This window comes from Apteryx rowi, unplaced genomic scaffold (genome assembly GCF_003343035.1).
Source record: "Apteryx rowi isolate R43461 unplaced genomic scaffold, aptRow1 scaffold_103, whole genome shotgun sequence".
In the NCBI taxonomy this organism is placed as follows: domain Eukaryota; kingdom Metazoa; phylum Chordata; class Aves; order Apterygiformes; family Apterygidae; genus Apteryx; species Apteryx rowi.
The window spans coordinates 1,865,717-1,883,534 of record NW_020447231.1 but is presented as its reverse complement, the minus strand read 5'-3'; the positions used below and the strand labels follow the sequence as shown (position 1 = coordinate 1,883,534).

General features: G+C 42.1%; 1 protein-coding gene across 1 annotated transcript in view; it reads right to left on the bottom strand.

Moving 5' to 3' along the window:
* Window positions 1-17,818, bottom strand: part of AFF3 (AF4/FMR2 family member 3) — a 371,463-nt gene that overhangs the window by 59,272 nt on the left and 294,373 nt on the right. Inside the window, exon 10 of the mRNA XM_026066422.1 lies at window positions 17,748-17,788. Coding sequence (XP_025922207.1) covers window positions 17,748-17,788 — 41 coding nt within the window. The remainder of the gene's footprint in view (window positions 1-17,747; window positions 17,789-17,818) is intronic.

Sequence of the window (17,818 nt, the reverse complement as noted above, 5' to 3'; positions counted from 1 at the left end):
CTAGACAAGCCTCAGTTTGGAGAGAAAGATCAGGTGTTGGGTCTTTGCCATTAGCTTAGACACTAGGAGAAAGGGCTAGATGACTCCGTTGATAACTAGCTTGAAGACCCCAGCAGGCTTTCAGACAAAGTTTTATTGATTGTAAACCCTGGAGCCTGTAGGTTGAGTGAGGTGGTTATTCCCAACTGTTCAGCCCTGGCTAGACCACATCTGGAGTATTGTTGCCCAGTCTGGGCTCCCCAGTACACGAAGATACTAGAGCAGGTCCAGCAAAGGGCCATAAAGATGATTAAGGTACTGGAGCACCTCTCATATGAGAGGCTGAGAGAGCTGGGGCTGTTTAGCCTGGAGCAGAGAAGGCTCAAGGGAGATCTGATCAATGTGTAAATACCTGATTGGGGGGAGTAAGGAAGATGGAGCCAGACTATTCTCAGTGGTGCCCAGTGACAGGAAAGGGGCAATGGGCACAAACTGAAATACAGGAAATTCCATTTAAACATAAGAAAAAACTCTTTTACTGTGTGGGTGGTTGAACACTGGACCAGGTTGCCCAGAGAGCTTGTGGAGTCTCTATCCTTGGAGATATTCAAAATCTGACTGGACACAGTCCTGGGTAATCTGCTTTAGCTGATCCTTCTTTGAGCAAGGGCTTGGACCAGATGATCTCCGGAGGTCCCTTCCAGCCTCAGTTGTTCTGCAAGTCTGTGGGACTGGCTCAGGTACCACAAACTCTGGTGCTCTGTGGCAACACAAAGCTCAGCATGGGGTATGAAATACGTGGGCAGCGAATTGTTGGTGAGCTCCATTTGGCTGTGAGTGTCTCTCCTTGTTTTTTTAAAGCTCATTGAGATGACCATGTAACATCATTGCCCCAACTTGACTGACGTGTAGGCATGGCCTCAGGCACCAATGGTATGGTATGGTGAAACCACGTGCCAGCTGCACATTGCATGTTGACAGCTTTACCCACTACCTACTGACTTTAGCAGGCTACTTATGCTTGCTGGAGTAAAAGGGACTCTGGGAGTGTTAAGAAATTCATTTGCTGCATTTGGTATATTTTACAGCAGGTGTGAAGTGCAGCAGCAGGAGGCTGGAAAACTTCTTTCTCCTTCAAACATTTCTGGTTCTGTTTCTGAAGGTGGTCAGCAAAGTTTGAGGCAGCCCATAAGGTCATGCTTTATCTGTTTAATTGCACTCTGCAGTACCTTTCTCCTTCTATAAAACCTTGCTGTTAAGAGACTATTTTACATTTTTTTGGAGACTCTCTCAAGTGTGGTAGTCTAGCATCACTGCCCAGAGCAGCTGCTGACAATGCCAATGCACTGAGAGCTGCAAAATCCTTCCTTTCTGAAAGCAAGAGTAGAAAAGATCATCATGAAATAATGGACTAATGTGGCCATTCTATCTATGCTACTCATAAATTAGATTTTGAACCTGGCAATTGCAGGGTAATTAGGAGGAGAGTAGCTTTCCTGCAGGAACATATATTTCCTATTCTGCCTGCCTGAGACACTCCAGTTTAATTTTTCCTTTGTTCACTCAGCTCAGAGAACTGCAATTACCAAAGGTGATAGTTCAGTGGCAATTTTAGAATCATGAAGAGACTTGGCACAGAAATGAAAAAAAAAAAAGACAGGTATCACTAGTAATTAAAATAATTTTGAATTAGAGAGACTATTTCAATAATTGCTTTTGTACTATAATCATCACTACATAACCTGTCCTTATGAATTACTAATCCAGTGAAATAACACTACTATGTAGAGGAAGCTTGAAAAGACAGCTTCACTAAACATGTAACCTCATGAATGAGAGATAAGTAGCATCCGGACAGACGTTTCTTAATGGTAGGCGATGCCATGCAGCTGATCACTAGCAGCCATACAATTTTTAAACTCTCCTTCCCCCTTTGGTCCTGTCAGAGAGGCACAGGAAACAGAGCAGGAATTCCCATCTCGGGTGGCCAGAAGAAGGTTTCACATTATTAAAATAGATGATTTCCTTCATCTAAAAGCCTCAAAGGAGCATAAATTACAAACAACATCAAAGCAAGTGAAAAGTTTTAGAGCAGACTGTAAAAGAGACTGCTGGGGTTTCCGTGGTAGATTTCCATTTTTAAGGAGTCTCAGCAATTTACTTTCTTTCTCAAAACAATTCCATATGTCTGTGGATTATTTAAGGTTGTTTTGACTTTTGTTGTCATGGGTTTTAAAGAAACAATATCACAATTATTTAACGTAGGGAAATAAAGTTAGACAGACAGTGCCTGCAGTTACAAATTACTTGGATGATCTCATGAACAAAAACTTTGCAAACTTATTCCGTGCTCTCAAGGGTTAGACAGTGTGATTCTAGATAAGATGAAAAGCAGCATAACTAACTGGAAGAAAGCATAGAGCTGATGCTGTACAAATACAGCAACTAATTATTCAAGTTGCCATAACCAATTTTACAGGATGAAACACATGGAAAGTGTGACACAAGGATAAAGGCTGTGAGATATGCTGGCCTTGATTTGAAGTAGACCTGAGAAAACTTTGCTTAATTATTGGTGGAATTCACCTGATAAAAAGCACAGAGGCCATCTGTGGTTTTAGATTAAGAGTCTTTAGTGCAAGCTGTGAATGGATTCATATTAGCTCCCTAAGTTAGGGTAAAGAAGTGACTATTATTAGAGAAGGCATGGAGAGCGTATGTGTTGATGAGGTTATTCGCTAGTCCTGAAGACATGGCTCCTGCTGAGTGTGGGTTTTAAGTGCTTTCCCCACATGGGAAGGCTGGCATTAGTGTCCGGGGCAGGGGGTGTGCAGGACACCAGTGTGCAACACCTCAGCCCGTAGTTCCCGTCAGGAACTCTGCAAGGCTGCGGTTATATTCAGCAGTGATCCACAAACTAGATCCTAGGCTGTATTGGCCACAGCCACAAAACTGGGCTCCATATAAGGGGAGAAGTAAGCGTGGAAAAGGAAGGGACTATGAGAAGTGTTCTTACTTCTCCAGCTACTGCTGTCCCCTGAGACCCTGGGGGAAGTCATGCCGCTCAGCTGGGCCCCTCTGCCTTGGTTCCCCTGAAAGCCTCTGGAGAACCTGACCAAGAGCCCCAGGTCACTGGGGGAGACACTCATCACGGAGGGAGCCTCTCCAACCACGTCCGACGCCCACAGTGGGTAACTGAGCAGGAGAGGCCACTTTTAAGCTCTGTCATGTCTGACCACGCTTCTGCTGTGTTGTTCTGGCAACCAGCAACTGTACAAAATAAAGAGCCTTAGGAACAAAGCATAAGTCTGAACCCTTTTCTTTCCTTTAAGGGAAGGACCCCTCCTTATTTCACATGTGCATGAATGCATAGGTGTTGCCCAGAAAAAGGGAAAAAGATCTATACTAATTGTTTCCTAGCAGCAAATACCAGACTCTTAAATCTGTCATTTTCTGCTAGTGAATTATTTCAAATGTTATTCATAGCTCTTACCTAATAATTCTTCAAAAAGCATTTTCATAAATGTTGAATCAATAATTTAAAAGCTGCAACTGTGTATGATTTTCAGAGTGACCTCTGATTCAAGTTTGATGACCGGGGGAGGATAACAGCAAAAGACTAATCATACATAATAAACATGTGATGTAAGAAGGAAAGGCTAAAGTGTGCATTGCTAATGAGTTCACTCTGATGGGTGTACTGCCCTAGACTGATCCATAACAGCATCAGCCCTCCACGCACTGCTGGCAAGGATTGAAGAATATAGTCTTTGATTGTCTAAGTCAATGCACTGTGCTGATGGGAACATGCTTTGGGAGCTTAGTCTAAACATGAGCTGCTTTCTCTTCAGTTTTTCCTAATGCAAAACTAACTGGGAGTAGTTCCTTCTCATGTCAAGCTTATAATTTAAAGCTGATTACTTTCTGCCTTTAACGTGTTTATTTGATAACTCAAAGCTCTGATTCATTGGTTCAGGTCTTGATTGTGACCCTGATTTGATGACCATTTGATTGTCCGTTGTTTATTAGCCTGTTGCAGTTCTAATAAGGTTATGGGTTTTACATTTGTTTGCTTATTTTTAGTATACCAGGCTAGTTCATTTGGTCCAATTGTAACATGAGTCATGTCAACCAAAGATGTATTTATCTTAAATAAGATACTTCCCAGACATGTGGCTCTGCAGCCAAATAAATAACTCTACCCCCCACAAGATGGTAGCAAGATTAAAACAAAGCTATTAGAATGCTGTCTTATTCAGCAACTAAACTAAAAAACCCTCAAGGTCACAATATTGCCTTTAACAAGCTCTTTACCAGGTGCAAGACAAACCTAAGGCGATCACTTCCTAACTTAGCAAACCCTGTTTACATCTCAGCTTTGGAAACATAYGTTGTTAATTTTAGAGTTGCAGTTGCCATGTGAGCTGGGTGTCACTTCTTAAAAGAAAAAAAAAAGAAAGAAAAAGAGTGACTTTTGGGGGGTAATTATATCTTAGCACAGGTGCAGAGAGTGCATTTGAGTGCCTTAAATGTTCACAAAAGCTAAGCTTTGACTCAATCAAATTACAACCTATCACAACCTGAAAACAGCATCATAAAACCCGTTCTTTCAGGCATGCTATGGCCTTAATAAAAAGTAGCTGAGAATTTCTTAGCTTAAGAAGCTCATCTTTTCTTCTGTTCTTTCAGATTTTACCTTCCCCCTCATACTCTCTCTTTTTATATTGGTGAGACTAACCACATGTTTCACCACTTCTTCATCCTTGCAGCTCTTTGATTAAGTGGAAAAGTGACTTGTGGGTCCATGCAGCTATGGCTTTTGCAGTTACTTGTCCTTTCAAGCTAACCTCCCAATTCAAGAACTGAACGTGGGTGCATGATAGCCGCATGGAGCTCAACTCCAAAGCAGCCAAAGAGTGCGTTGTGATACTGAAGCATGTCTTCTCCATGTGGGGTGGGGGGAATTCATTTGCTGTACTTTCCCTCAATTAGCCAGAAAGAGTGTTCACAGAGTTTGCTGTAATGTATTTAAAAGCTGATGTGGTACATTACTAACATAAGAGCAATTACAAACCAGATCCCCAATTTACTGCTGCTCCACAGTCATACCAGACTTTTAGCCATAAAAACAACCCTAACAATTTCAATAGGGCAACTTCACTGCGGTAGCCTGGGAGATCTTACACAAGCAGAGGAGACCAGCAGTGAAGAGTGGCCCAAGGACAGAACACTGTCATGGCTCTTGTCATGCTAATAAATGGTTAACATTTGGCTACATTTTGTCCAAATGGAAGACAAAAATTAATTTCTTAGAAAATAATGTAGTGTTGGCTCTGATTAGCTAACCACATCAATTGCTAAGGCACTTATCTGCTTAAACACTGCCCTTTGTCTTCATGGATAAAAAATGTGCATGGGAACATTATATAGTGCAAGGCTCCAGGAAGAGGGAAGTTATTCTTGCCTCACAGCTGAGATATTCTTGGATAATCAGGTGTCAACCTCGCACTTTTCACCAGCACTAAATCCCCTAAAATTATTTAGGAAAATACACATTTTTTCACACAATACTCAGTAAACATCAACAGTCTGAAGTTAAAACTCAGTGGCAGCTGACAAGCAGATAACATGCTAATACAGACAATGGCATAAAAAGAAAAGTTGAACTAAAGGTCACAGTATAGCTCTGTATTGATTAAAGAGTGATAATCTCAGAGGGTGTTTAGGATTTGCTGTCTTCTCAAACTGTTCCCTGGGTTTGCACAACTGACTTTGCAATCGTTTTTCTCTTCAGCTGAAATAGAGGTGCTGTGCCATGAATCCCTCCTGCGGCATGGGGAAGAGGAATGTAGAGTGTGATCCAACAGCTGGAAGAGCCTCAAATTAGGTTCTTCCGAGAGCCATGCCTTTCAACATCTCTATTTCAAGAGCGTAGGCTAGAGCCTCCACATAGGAAGCCCAGTGGCACTTCTTTTCTGTCGACTGCGCCTCGTCCTGCAAGAGCTGGGAGGTATTTGTATGAGGCGTTTGCACCAAAAAGTTTCAAACTGGTAAAATGAATGTGCTTGTTATTAGTTTCAGCACACTGGGAATCTGTCAGTCTTTTACAAAATTGCTCATTTTCTGAGTCTTAACTCTTTTAGCTATTTTTTTTCCTTTTTGTGCAGAGGACAAACTCTGTCTTATTAAGTGAAAACAATGGAGCGAGAAGTTGGAAATTGCCAGGAAGCCTGGGAAAGACCGACACTCGGTGGAGATTTCATTCCATGTTTTCCTGTTGACCTCACAGGCTCCCAGCACAAGAGCGCCGAGTACATTAAAGAAAGGCCACAGTCTCATTTGGTCCTGTGAACACTGGCAATATGTTATAAGGACAATATACAAGCTTGAAAGGGAAAAACTGCAGCAATGTCCTCATGCCCTGGAGGTTTTGTCTGGTGCAATGCTGTTTAACCAGAGCTCTGTGAGGTTTTAAATGGCCATATGAGATTTATAGTAGGTCATGACCAGATCTCTTTTCAGGGCAAAGTTTGAAAAGTCCATTTGTCTCAAAATTTAAAAAAAGAGTCTGGTAATTCTCCAAGGTTTTTCCTCTTCCTTCAGGCAACTATTTTACCCTGGCCAGAGTTCCTAAACCCTCCCCAAGAGCCCTTTTAATGTGGGAAATATTGTCCTAGTGTCTCCTATCAAAAGAATAATACTGAAGATACAAATATTTACAAACCCTCTCTAACTCCACATGGTCAGTATCAAGCTTATTAAGTTTTAGAAAAAGGGACATCATGACCTTAAAAGAAGCGGCTGCAGGAAATAAGTATTTGAGGGGATTAATAGCGCAGAAGAGTAATGGTTATTAAGGGGAGCTGAATGGAGGAGACTCGGCGCTCCTGCAGAAACGTCCCGCCTGTGCCATGGCCTCGCTGCCCCGCTGCTGGCCGGGAGCAGCAGGCAGTCCTGCCTCGGCACCCGCGCCACTGCGGGCGTCCACCCCAGCCCCGTGGGGTGGCCTTTCCCTTTTTTCTCTCTAAACGGGCTGCAAGAAGGAGGAAAAAGGGAGGTGGTAGCGCAGGAAAAGCCAGGCAGCGCAGCTGGGAGCCGGGGGCTGCCGGCGCAACCACCAGCCCTTTGGCTGTCAGGAGCCATCTCCCGCCTGGTTATGAAATAACACAGATTTCCCAGGGTAGGCAMGCCCCACGCCAAAGCCAGGGCCGGCTCAGATACTCGCACAAGCACATTGAAGTGTCTTAAGGGATCATTACAAAGCAAGAGATTTACTTGGCAGGTCTCTATGACTTTTCTGGGACAATTTTTATCTGCTGTGTAAATCAGAATCATGGGATTCTTTAACCCTGCTCCTCCTCTTTTTTTTATTTGATGAACTGTTTGTTCATTTGGAGCAGTTATGCTTGATTGTGCCAGTAAATAATAAGCAAGTGTAATTGTGAATTATTTGGCTGCTATATTTTCACGGAGAAGGGTCTATTCTCTTCTGTGTGTATGAGAGAGATTCCCACAAGCATGAAGAAAAGTTATGTGCTTGAGTCAAGAATGAAAAAGGCCTTTAAAACCTTTATAGAAATCTAATACACAGGATACACTGGTATGAAAAGTAAATTTCATTAGATATAAAATACCTACCTTTAAAATACCTAATTTTCCTTTTTAAAATACATAATTTTCTGTCTTTGTTAAAATGCCAGAAGATAGCAGACTATATGAAAGATAGCATGTGTCTCATTTAAATCATACCCTATGGAAAAATATCTAATTTAATTTAAGTAATTTGTATTTATTTCTGCCATTCAAAATGATATCATTTTCAGGTTATAAAAATGTAATTCCTGAACTTAGACTCTTTACACCTAGTTTCAAGCCAGACCTAATTTTACATCTAAGTTAAAAACACATGAGAGCACACAATTATAATATGATCTGTCCCCTCTCTGACTGCAAAAAGGGCAGCTTGCTATAAATAGAGATCTTGAGAGAAGGAAGGCCTTCCATTTTGAGGATGATTTTGAAATTTCATGCCATTCCAGTTTGGAACAAAGCCCTCCAGTTTTGAATTTCCCCATGAAACACAGCCTGAAAGAAAGTAATGATAATAAAAAATAAAGGAAAAAGTCTTCGTTCTGATGATCTGTAAAGAAAATGTCACCGGGCAGACCTCCTGTAAATGATGACTGAGCAAAAAGCCTTGCAAGTTGAGAATTTGAGACATATAACTTTTGGGGGGGTCTTGGCTTCCATCAAAAGAGCCCCAGCGGTTCGGGAGCCTGGATGCCTTCCCTGCAGCCCTAATCATTAGGCTGCTGAGGAGTGTGTCGGGGGAGCTGACAGTCACGCTGAGTTCAACTGGAACTGGGTCCTGACGTCTAAACCACATGCACAGTGCGTTCCTGCAAAGAATTCACTTGTGCAACCTTTGGAAGCACACATAGGCAGCACTGTGCTTTTTAAAAACTGGAATTATTTCCAAAGTCCTGAGGTCAAACCCTCAGCAGGCAAAAATGCCACTGAAATAACTGAGATAACACCACTGAAATCAGTGGAGCTATTACAACTTATATCAGTGAAAATCTGGTCACTGAAGTTTAAAAAGAGTTCAAAGGGTAGAATTAGTATAAAGTAAGAATCATTGCTAGCGCACACTGATCAGAGCCATCAATGAGCCAGAGAAAATTACTAGTCCATGAGGCTCAAAATATTAAAAACAATTACATGATTTAAGCTTTGGTTTTATGGAAAAAAAACCTCCCAATCAAACTAAACCAGAAACTTGTCATTTTTCTATTTACTTTTCACATTTACCATGAAAAAATGCTCCCAGCTGCCACAAACTAACTCCTTGGGTAAACCAAAAGGTTTGCATGCAAAGCCAACTTGTCAGCGTTGGCCAAAAAGTATATAAGCATACCTCCTTCTCCTGATGTCTGCATGAAAGACTTTTCACATGCCGGGAAAAAGTATTCCTTCTTTAACTAGCCCAAGCCCTAAAGCTCGATACAACAATCCTTACTCACCCAAAACTTCCAGCAATTTGAATTTGGCTTCTGGATATATCAGGAATGAAGGGTCAAGTCTCTACTTTGGAAGCTCTTCTGGGCACAGAACTTCTCTGAACTGTGGCTTTGATTCAGTATCTAGATTTCAATGCAGTGCACAGAAAGAAAGATTTTCTTTTTTATAGAAAGGAATGAAAGAAACAATTACTTGGATAGGAAGAGAATTTTGCAATCAGTAGGATCTCTGGGATTCTGGGAATGAGACCCACGGGCGTCTGTAACTGGTCTGTGGAAGTGTATCTCCTTCACAGACTTTTCAATAAGAACTTGCTTACAAGTGTGGATAGTGGTCCTCAAGAGGCTTGGATGACATTTTCTTGGTCAAAAATCTCAGGCAGCCAGGAGATGACTAGTATATGTCACCCAGCATGCAGTGATTCTTTCTGGTAAGGTAGGAAAATGACAGAATTGTCAAAGGAATAGGAGCAGACAAACAAAAATAGTCCTGTGAATCTGATCCTTTTTTTCAGAAAGTTCTGGATTTGGGTTTTTCCCAAGGCTTTCTTAGCCAAGGACTTCTCCAGAGGTACTACCAAACATGCCTGCAACCTTGCAAATAGCAGCTGTGATGTTTGTTCAAGATGAAGTGATTGTATGAAACTTGGTGGAACACACTGAGCTGCAAGACCCTATTGGACTGCTGCTGTACCTTCAGACTGGCATATGTGAAATAGCTAGGTGGGAAACTTAGCTTTCCCATCCTTAGAGCTCTGTTAGATTTCACAAATATTCCAGTTCTTCCTTGAGAGGAAACCCAGGCTGTTTGAAGATCACATTTTTATTTTCTTTCACTGAAATGCAAGAAATCTAGGACAATGTGAAGCCCTTCCTCAATGGCAGACTAAATCTGCCCCTTCTGCAAGTCAAAGAGAGGGAAAAGGATGAAATTCTTCCTGCAAGCTACATAAAAATCAAAACAGTCATGAAAAAAAGAAAGGAGAGACACCTGATGAGACTTCACAAGGGGGAAAAGTATCTCAGACCTTACCTCTGTGATCTTGCTAAAGGAATGTCTCAGGCCCGATTCAATCACACATTAATCCCTGAGGTGAAAGCCCAGGGGGCCTCTTTCTTTGTACCTACTCACCTTTTGTTGCCTGCAAAGAAGCTGGCCATAGTTCTGCTCCTCCTGCATAGGGTCCTCTTCATCCCGCAAAGAGCAAAGAACCAGCTGAGGCACAGACCGTGTGTTGTCCCCACCAGGGGCCACATGAAGATGCCGTATTAAGAAGTCCCTTGCCCACCCTCGGCGCAAGCACAGTTCTTTCATGGCACTGGCGTCCTGCAGAATGCACCTGCTCTCCCCCAGGCAAATCAAGGTTCACGTCTCCTTTTTGCCCCCATTGGTGCCAGGGTCAGAACAAAACCAAGAGCAAGGAGAAAATGCTCTTAAAACTAAGATTTTTTTTAAAAAAGAGGGCAGTGGGCAGATAGCCTTACAAGTGACAAAGGCAAACCCAGAAGTTCAGTTCAGATTTCTAAACTGCTTTTGCGAGAGGCAGGAAAAACTGACTACGGTGAGGATGTCATCCGTGGAGTTTTTGGGGCTGATGCCAGAAAATCCTGTTGTGCTTGGCTGATTACTGAGTGATTAAAGCTTGAAGGAGGGATCTCCTTCCATCTGCTGCATGGACAACTGGCTCCCGGAAAGGGAACTGAAATGTCTCCTTTGCACTGCTGCACCTACTCTGGAGACTCCCTGAGCTGGAGCTAGAACAAGATTTACAAACACAAAAGGGTCAAAAGTCCCACGCTAATGTCATGTAACTGGACCAGACTGAGGTGCCACTACTTCGTTACAGATTTTCAGCATTTCTTAAAATAAGGTGGTAATGAAAGTGTGGTGATTTGTGGGAACAGCATGGTCCCTCGTTTCCTGCTATTAGTGCTGTGTAAACCTGAGCTTTCCTTCTTCAGGCTGCCAGGAAATAGATACAAATGTATTTATAAGATTTCACTTTGGCAGCATAGCACTAAAAATAGCACAATACATCCGTCATAATACAGTTCTCTCTATTCTTTTATCCCACTGTTGAAGCCAGCCCAAAGAAAGGCAAAGTGTTATCAGCTGTCCTTACTACCTCTTCCAATAAAGCAAGTTTCAGCTACCAGTGTTGCTATCAAGGTTAAAATCCACTTTGTTTTACAACATGTTCATTGCCTAAGGGGACTGGCATTGCCCAAAGGGAGCATAATGTTCAAGTCTCATTGAAAGATAGTAAGTAGTATCAATAATAAAGAAAATACAGAATTCATTAACAAATTCACTGTCCATAGCTGACTATGTACTCATGATATATGAAAGTTGTGTTCAGAGCATCAATTCAACAATACTTTAAGTCAGCACTCCTTTGACCCATGCTGATGAAGACGGACAGATAGGTTACACAAGATTATGCCTCCAAGGGTCATAAAAGTGTAGAAGTTTCCCAATTGCAAACTGATTTTTCAAAGACAATTACCTGCACAATTTAACAGGACAGCCATTTACGCCTTCCAGGTTTCATATTGTTAATGTTTGTTTCCTCTTGGATTTTTGCTGTTTCTCTTGCTCTCACTCTTTTTTTGCCCCAGATACACACATTAGAAAAACACTCTCACACTTCTTGTCCTATGTGATTTATTCCCATGAAATTGAATTACATTTTTATAAGCCTGTGTTACTGCAAATGATAGCTGAAGATTTGCTGAAAAAATTAATTCCTGATCTGTTGCTGTGAAGCGTCCTCGCTAGCACTGAACTGACTCTGTCTTTCAAAACCAGATGGAAGCAGTCCAACAGTATGATTAACTTCTTAGTCCCTGCAATTTCCTATTGCTCTACTTGCCCTAGATTTCAGGATTGACCTCCTGCTTCACTGCAAAATGCACAGTTGCTCAGCTTGATAAATCACATGAATACTTTTTTGATCACAGTTATCTACTATTTACTACATACCCAGTGAGGTTAATCATATGCTGAGGCACTTCATATGCTGCACACATACACACTCTTCTTCCCAATAGCACTTTGCATATTTTTCATGCTGCCAGCCAGCAGTGGGACCTGTCTTCTCCTTACTAATATGCAAAAGACCACAGACCTGCACCTTGTCTCTTTCTCCCCCTATGTTAATTATGTAATTATCCACGCACTGATTCTTAAAAGAACTAGTAAGCCAAAGAGGGAGACATCAGACGTTACAAGTCAGACCTTTCTTTTAGCAGATGCATATTTTTCAAAATACAATTGTTTCCCTGAACTAGAACTTATTGTCTCTCCTCAGATATCACTGGGGTGCTACTGGGAAAGTATGGGGTTTCCTATAGGGAGGTGGGAAATGTTTGGCTGTGGTGATAGCAAACTGCTTTCACTTACTTGAAGAAAAAACACATCTTAACATTTCCGCTTAGGAAATACTTCTTTCTCTTAAACGCTACAGGAATTTCAGTATTTAGTGAAAACATATCTAGCTAGGGCTTAAAATTGCTAAAATTCCCTCAGACAGCTCTGCTCAGCACATCCAAATCATGTCTCTGGCTGCTATTGTAGAGCAATTCCACACAAACAAGAGCAGTAGTCAAGGTATGGGAAGACATCCAGTAGCAGATGGGTGCCTACAGATCTAACTCACAAGTTAAATGAAGGGAAATAGAGTCCCAGTTTTCCAGAGATATCTATTCCTTTTCACTCCAGACCTTCTCCACAGGTTTTTCTTTTAGAGCCCTTTTTCTCTAGTGCACAACAGGAAAGGTACAGTCTACAATACTGGAAATAGTATCGTATATATAATGCATATCATTATTCTTATTCCTTCACGTTCTGCAACTAGGATTGCTGAGAAATAAGAACTTTCGATCATTTCTGCCACAAGATGTAACAGCAGTCGCCTTTGCTACCCYGTATCATGTGGGAGGTCTGCGACTGTGGGATACCAGCGATTCCAAACAACAGGCAAGCTTTCATGTAGGGAACAAACCGTAAATCCATATTTCCTGTCAGAGGTATTCTCTTTTTTTCTTGCAGAGGTAATCTTGGAAGTATAATCAATGTACTAATAACTGCTAGAACTGTACATTTGTTTCTGTGACAAAGAATACTGTGCGTGCACCTTGTTCTCTAGCCGGCCTTTGCATCCTGTGGAGCCCATGATCTCAGTTCCTTCATTTTCTGTTGGGACCCAGATCAACTGTTACAAGCCAAGGCTTCCCCTTGGCTGTCACTGATTACACAGACCTGTCATACTAAGTCTTTCCTGCTGGCCAGCTAGCTGAGTCACTCCACTGATAAGGTGACCACGTAGCTTCTCACGTGGAGGACTCTCGCAGTGTGAAAGGCGATGTTATCAAAAAACTCAGTCCAACACAAACATAAATATGTGGGTGATATGAAGCACATGAGTATTTCTGCTAGCTGCCACTGGACTATTTGCTTACCTTAGGGTATCACAAGTTTAACTGCTTTGCTTGATCACAGCTCAAGTAGATACTTGAGAACAAGAAATCTTTGGCTCAGTCCACTGAAAGTTTTAAGACTGCTTGGACAGCTGCTTTCCCTGCTTTAGGCGATCTATTAAAAGTCTAAATTACTGCCTATTGTTGCCTTAATACTTCACAGACAGCCCCTCCCCAGGCCTCCTAACTCAATGTGGCTTAGTTTACAGGAGAAGAGCCATGCTACAGTCCCACTGGACTGATCACCCATCCCATGGCTGCTTACAGTATCAGCCGGAGGGACTGGATTGTCCTGCGGTATCCTTTCCTGCCTGACACTCCTCACAGCTGAGTGTTAACATGCGCAGGTGCATGTTGAGAGCTGGTTCTGCAGCACCTCTGCTTTCAGACCCCCCTGTGGCACCACCGTGTCTCACAACCTGCCGCACAGCTCCTGATGCTGAATACCTGGTACCGAATTTGTTTGTACCTACTCAGAATCTTGAGTGCAGCTTGCCTGAGTGCAACCATCCTTTAGGGTAAACCAGCTCATGCTTGGCACACCCTGCATTTTGATGTCCTAACCATGATCAAATGTGGATGAACAAACCATAGCTACACGGAAATACAAAGTACTATTCCTTCTACTTGACAGGAGCTCAGACAGGCTGTGTAACTCACCAGATGTCACACACAGGGCTTGTCTACACTGCAAAATGGAGATTAGTGTTGAGATGTCTTGTCTATCAACAGCCCAAGGTGGTAAATCAAATAAGTTTATCATAGCATGTACTTAACAGTTCAGGGATGGATGAAACATATTTATATTAACCAGGTGCTGAGCGTAAGCTAATAAGTTGGACTCTTTACAGGACTATTGGCTGAGATGGGAAGGCTTGCCAGCATGACCATATGGCTACTAGGCTGAACGGGCTCACTCTCTGCCAGTTTAGCACTCTCTCTCTCTCTCTCTCTCTCTCTCTCTGTCCTACACTCCTGTGCTGAGGTTCGTACATGCAGAGCTAATAGGGTCTGTCTGCATCTTCCCGTGTGAGTACACAAAAAGGATAATAGATCCAAACAGTGATTTGAGAGTGTCTCAGAAGCACCGTCCAAGCACACAGTGAACGAGCTATCTTTTCCCTGTTACAATGAAAGAGGAAATTCAGCAGTGGTGTAAGGCTCTCCTTAGGCATTCAAAATTCTTAGTCAGACCCACCTGGCCTACACTATAGCACAGAGAAATAAAAGTAGCAAGAGGAATAAAAATGCCCTAGGACACTGTAAATCTTTACTTCATGGAAAATCTTATCTTGCACATGAATATGAGCTGCAAGTAAGTTTAATGTGTGGATTAAGTACTGTGAGGTCTCCCTAATGGTGGGCTTTTCAGCCTAAAAAGAACAAAAGAATAATAATGAGTGTTGTGTTTGGGTATGATTGCAAACATCTGTAATTTACAGCTAGACTTTCTCCATTGCAAAAGTATCCACAAAGCAAGTGCTTCTGGGTTAGTGGAACAGAGTGCAAAAAAATTGGCTTTTAACTTCAGCATTAAGGTCAGAGTTCTGGGACTGTTGGAGTCAATAGTAAAATCTATTTAGCTCAGTGGGACTGAGCAGGTTTAAGACCTGGCTTAACCACACTACTTACTGTTAAATAATAACAGAACACACTGAATATTTTAGTTACAGGCATTTTTCTTAATCTGAAAGCTATTCAGGCAGTGAATATAAGAATCAGATGGTCAAAGATATGCTAGAGCACTATACCATTAAGGTGTATGACTTAAGTTCATGTTCTTCACAGTCCCAGAAACTGAATGCTATGTACAGTTGAACCACTTTACTGAAGAGCATAATAAAATTAAAGCCAAGCTGTGTAGTATAAACACTGAGTGTTTTTCATGAGAGAATGAAAAGCTAATGGGGCCAGTGCATCTTTCCTGACAGAAACTCCTGCAAAATAGTCAGTGCATGTGCAGAGCAACCTGTCTTCTGGAAGCAGAAAAGCTGTTTCAGTCAAGCTTCTGGGTCACTAATCTTTGTGTTTGCACATAAATCTGCTGGGGGTTACTGTGTCATTCTGAAAACAAGACTGAGTGCAATACATTGAAGAAATCAATGGTTACAAGTTTAAAAACTCTTTTTTCCCCCCTGTTTTGTTTAGCTAAACAATTATCTTTTTTTAAGAGAATCTAAAAGCAAAAACTGAAACAGGAATAGTTGGAGAATATTTTTCAAAAAAACAATAGATGAAATACCTGAGAGGTTTATTTAAACTGTCATCTCATGGAAAAAGGGACCGTCCAGTCTTTGGGCACTGGGAAGTGTCTGGTATGTGCCCAGGAGTTCTTAGTTGCTCCTGGGACACAAGCAATGAACGGGAATATCACATGCATCCATGCTTTAGCCAAGATTGGACAGAAACTGCTGTTAAAAGGCCCCTTGGCCTCCCATTTGCTCAATGTAGTTGCATTTTGGAAGGCAAGGAGGCATCTCCGACAGGGTGTACTCACAGGGTTTTCAGCACCTCATCCAGAAAGAGGGGAGGAAGGCAGCCCGACCCATGAACGTTTGCAGAGCAGGTGGGAAGTGTGTAGTCTCCAAAAGTGCTTTCAGGGGAAGAGAGGGGGAAGCAGAGGAAGCCTGATCATAAATAATAAACTCAAGGTGTGAAGGGCAGCTCTGTGCATTTTGGGCCCTCCGAGGGTGAGGGCTGTCTGCTCCCAGCTCCCTCGCCACAGCCTGGTGAGGGAGGACCTATCTTTCCAACACTGCTGCTTCTCTTTCTAGGAGAGACAGAAAGTGCCATGCAGGGTTTTAGGTTCATTAACTACTTCCAGGGGCAGCTCTGCAGGAATGTTCCTCATTTAGCTCCAGGGACTGATGCTGAGAAAAAACATATTCTCCGGTCACAGTATTGTTCCCACTAAATGCAAAAGCTGCTTGGGAGAGCACGCGCACATCCAGGCAGAGGGGCATAATGCTACTCTGACTCTTCTTTCTCTTTGCAATTACAGTGAATACTCTTGTGCACGACAACTGAGAGAGTGACTTCACCCACATCCCACACCTTTCACTCAGGAAATTTTTTCCTTAAGGGAGAAAAAAAAAAAATCTAAACAGAACAGTGTTTGTAAACTGTTGGGGGGGGGAGGGAGGGAGGAGGACGATAATTTTGGCGGTCTTAGCCTCAGACCAGAGAGAAATGTTATTCATCCATGCACAACATATAATTCAGCCTAAGTGACAGGCTCTGCTCTGGAGAAATCCTGGCCTGAGCTGCCTTCGAGAGTCAATTACTGCTTATTCCCAGGGAGGCGGGGGGCAGGGGGCCAGACGGAGCAGAGGGGGCTGCCAACAAGGCATGGGGAAATTTACTCTGTGTCAGCCGGCATGACACAGTACCTCATTTGTGGATAAATGTAAATCTGCTCATTCTTTTTCACAGGCACTAAAATGTACAGTCTTTCCTCCACCTTCCCTGCCACCCCCCCCCCCCCCAATCCCCAAAACTGGAAAAGAAATCAGGACTGTCTTAGAAAGCTACCTTATATTTCAGTCAATCCTCTTTCATAAAAGTCATTTAAGGTAAATACCTGTGCAGACCTATGGCCCAACTATAACATTTACGATGGCCCAAATCCTGAATTCCTTGCTCAGGCAAGTTTCCCATTGATGTTAATGGATTTTTGCTTGAAAAAGAGCTGAGTAAAACCTGAATATTGTCTAAGGATTTGGTCCCTTGCTTATCTGCCTGAAGCACTGCTGCCATTCCAGATGAAGTAAAAAATGAATTAAATTCCTCAAAAATACCAATCCCTCAAAACTTAAGGAGTAAAAAAAAGCATTGTTTTTGTGCATAAAATGTATAGAGAATCTCATCAAAAGAAAAGTAATTCCCAGGGAAAGAATTTAGAAAAAGTCAAAAGAGAACATCTCAAAATAAATGAAGTACTTATTGCTGAAAAATGAGCTTAGATATATCTCAGCATACTCTACAGCTCAGAATTTACTGCATCATTCATGCCTTCTCCAGTAAGTTTCTTATCTCTCGTTTGGTATCACAACAAGGGATTCTGCATACTCTGTATGAAATACAACAAGACTGTGATTTTTGCAGTAATAAACTCTACACATGCATGACAAATCCAAGCATGCAAAATGTTTAACATCCCAGTTCACAGATACTTTGGGGACAAAATCTGATTATGAGTTATATGCCACAATAAATAGGGCTCAACGTTTCATAAAGCAATTTATAGTTCATAAAAATGACAAAATGTACCTGTCAGATAGAACGCGGAGAGCAGATCTCTGTGCTGCCTGCTGGAAGAAAGGACAGAGATGTTTATTTTA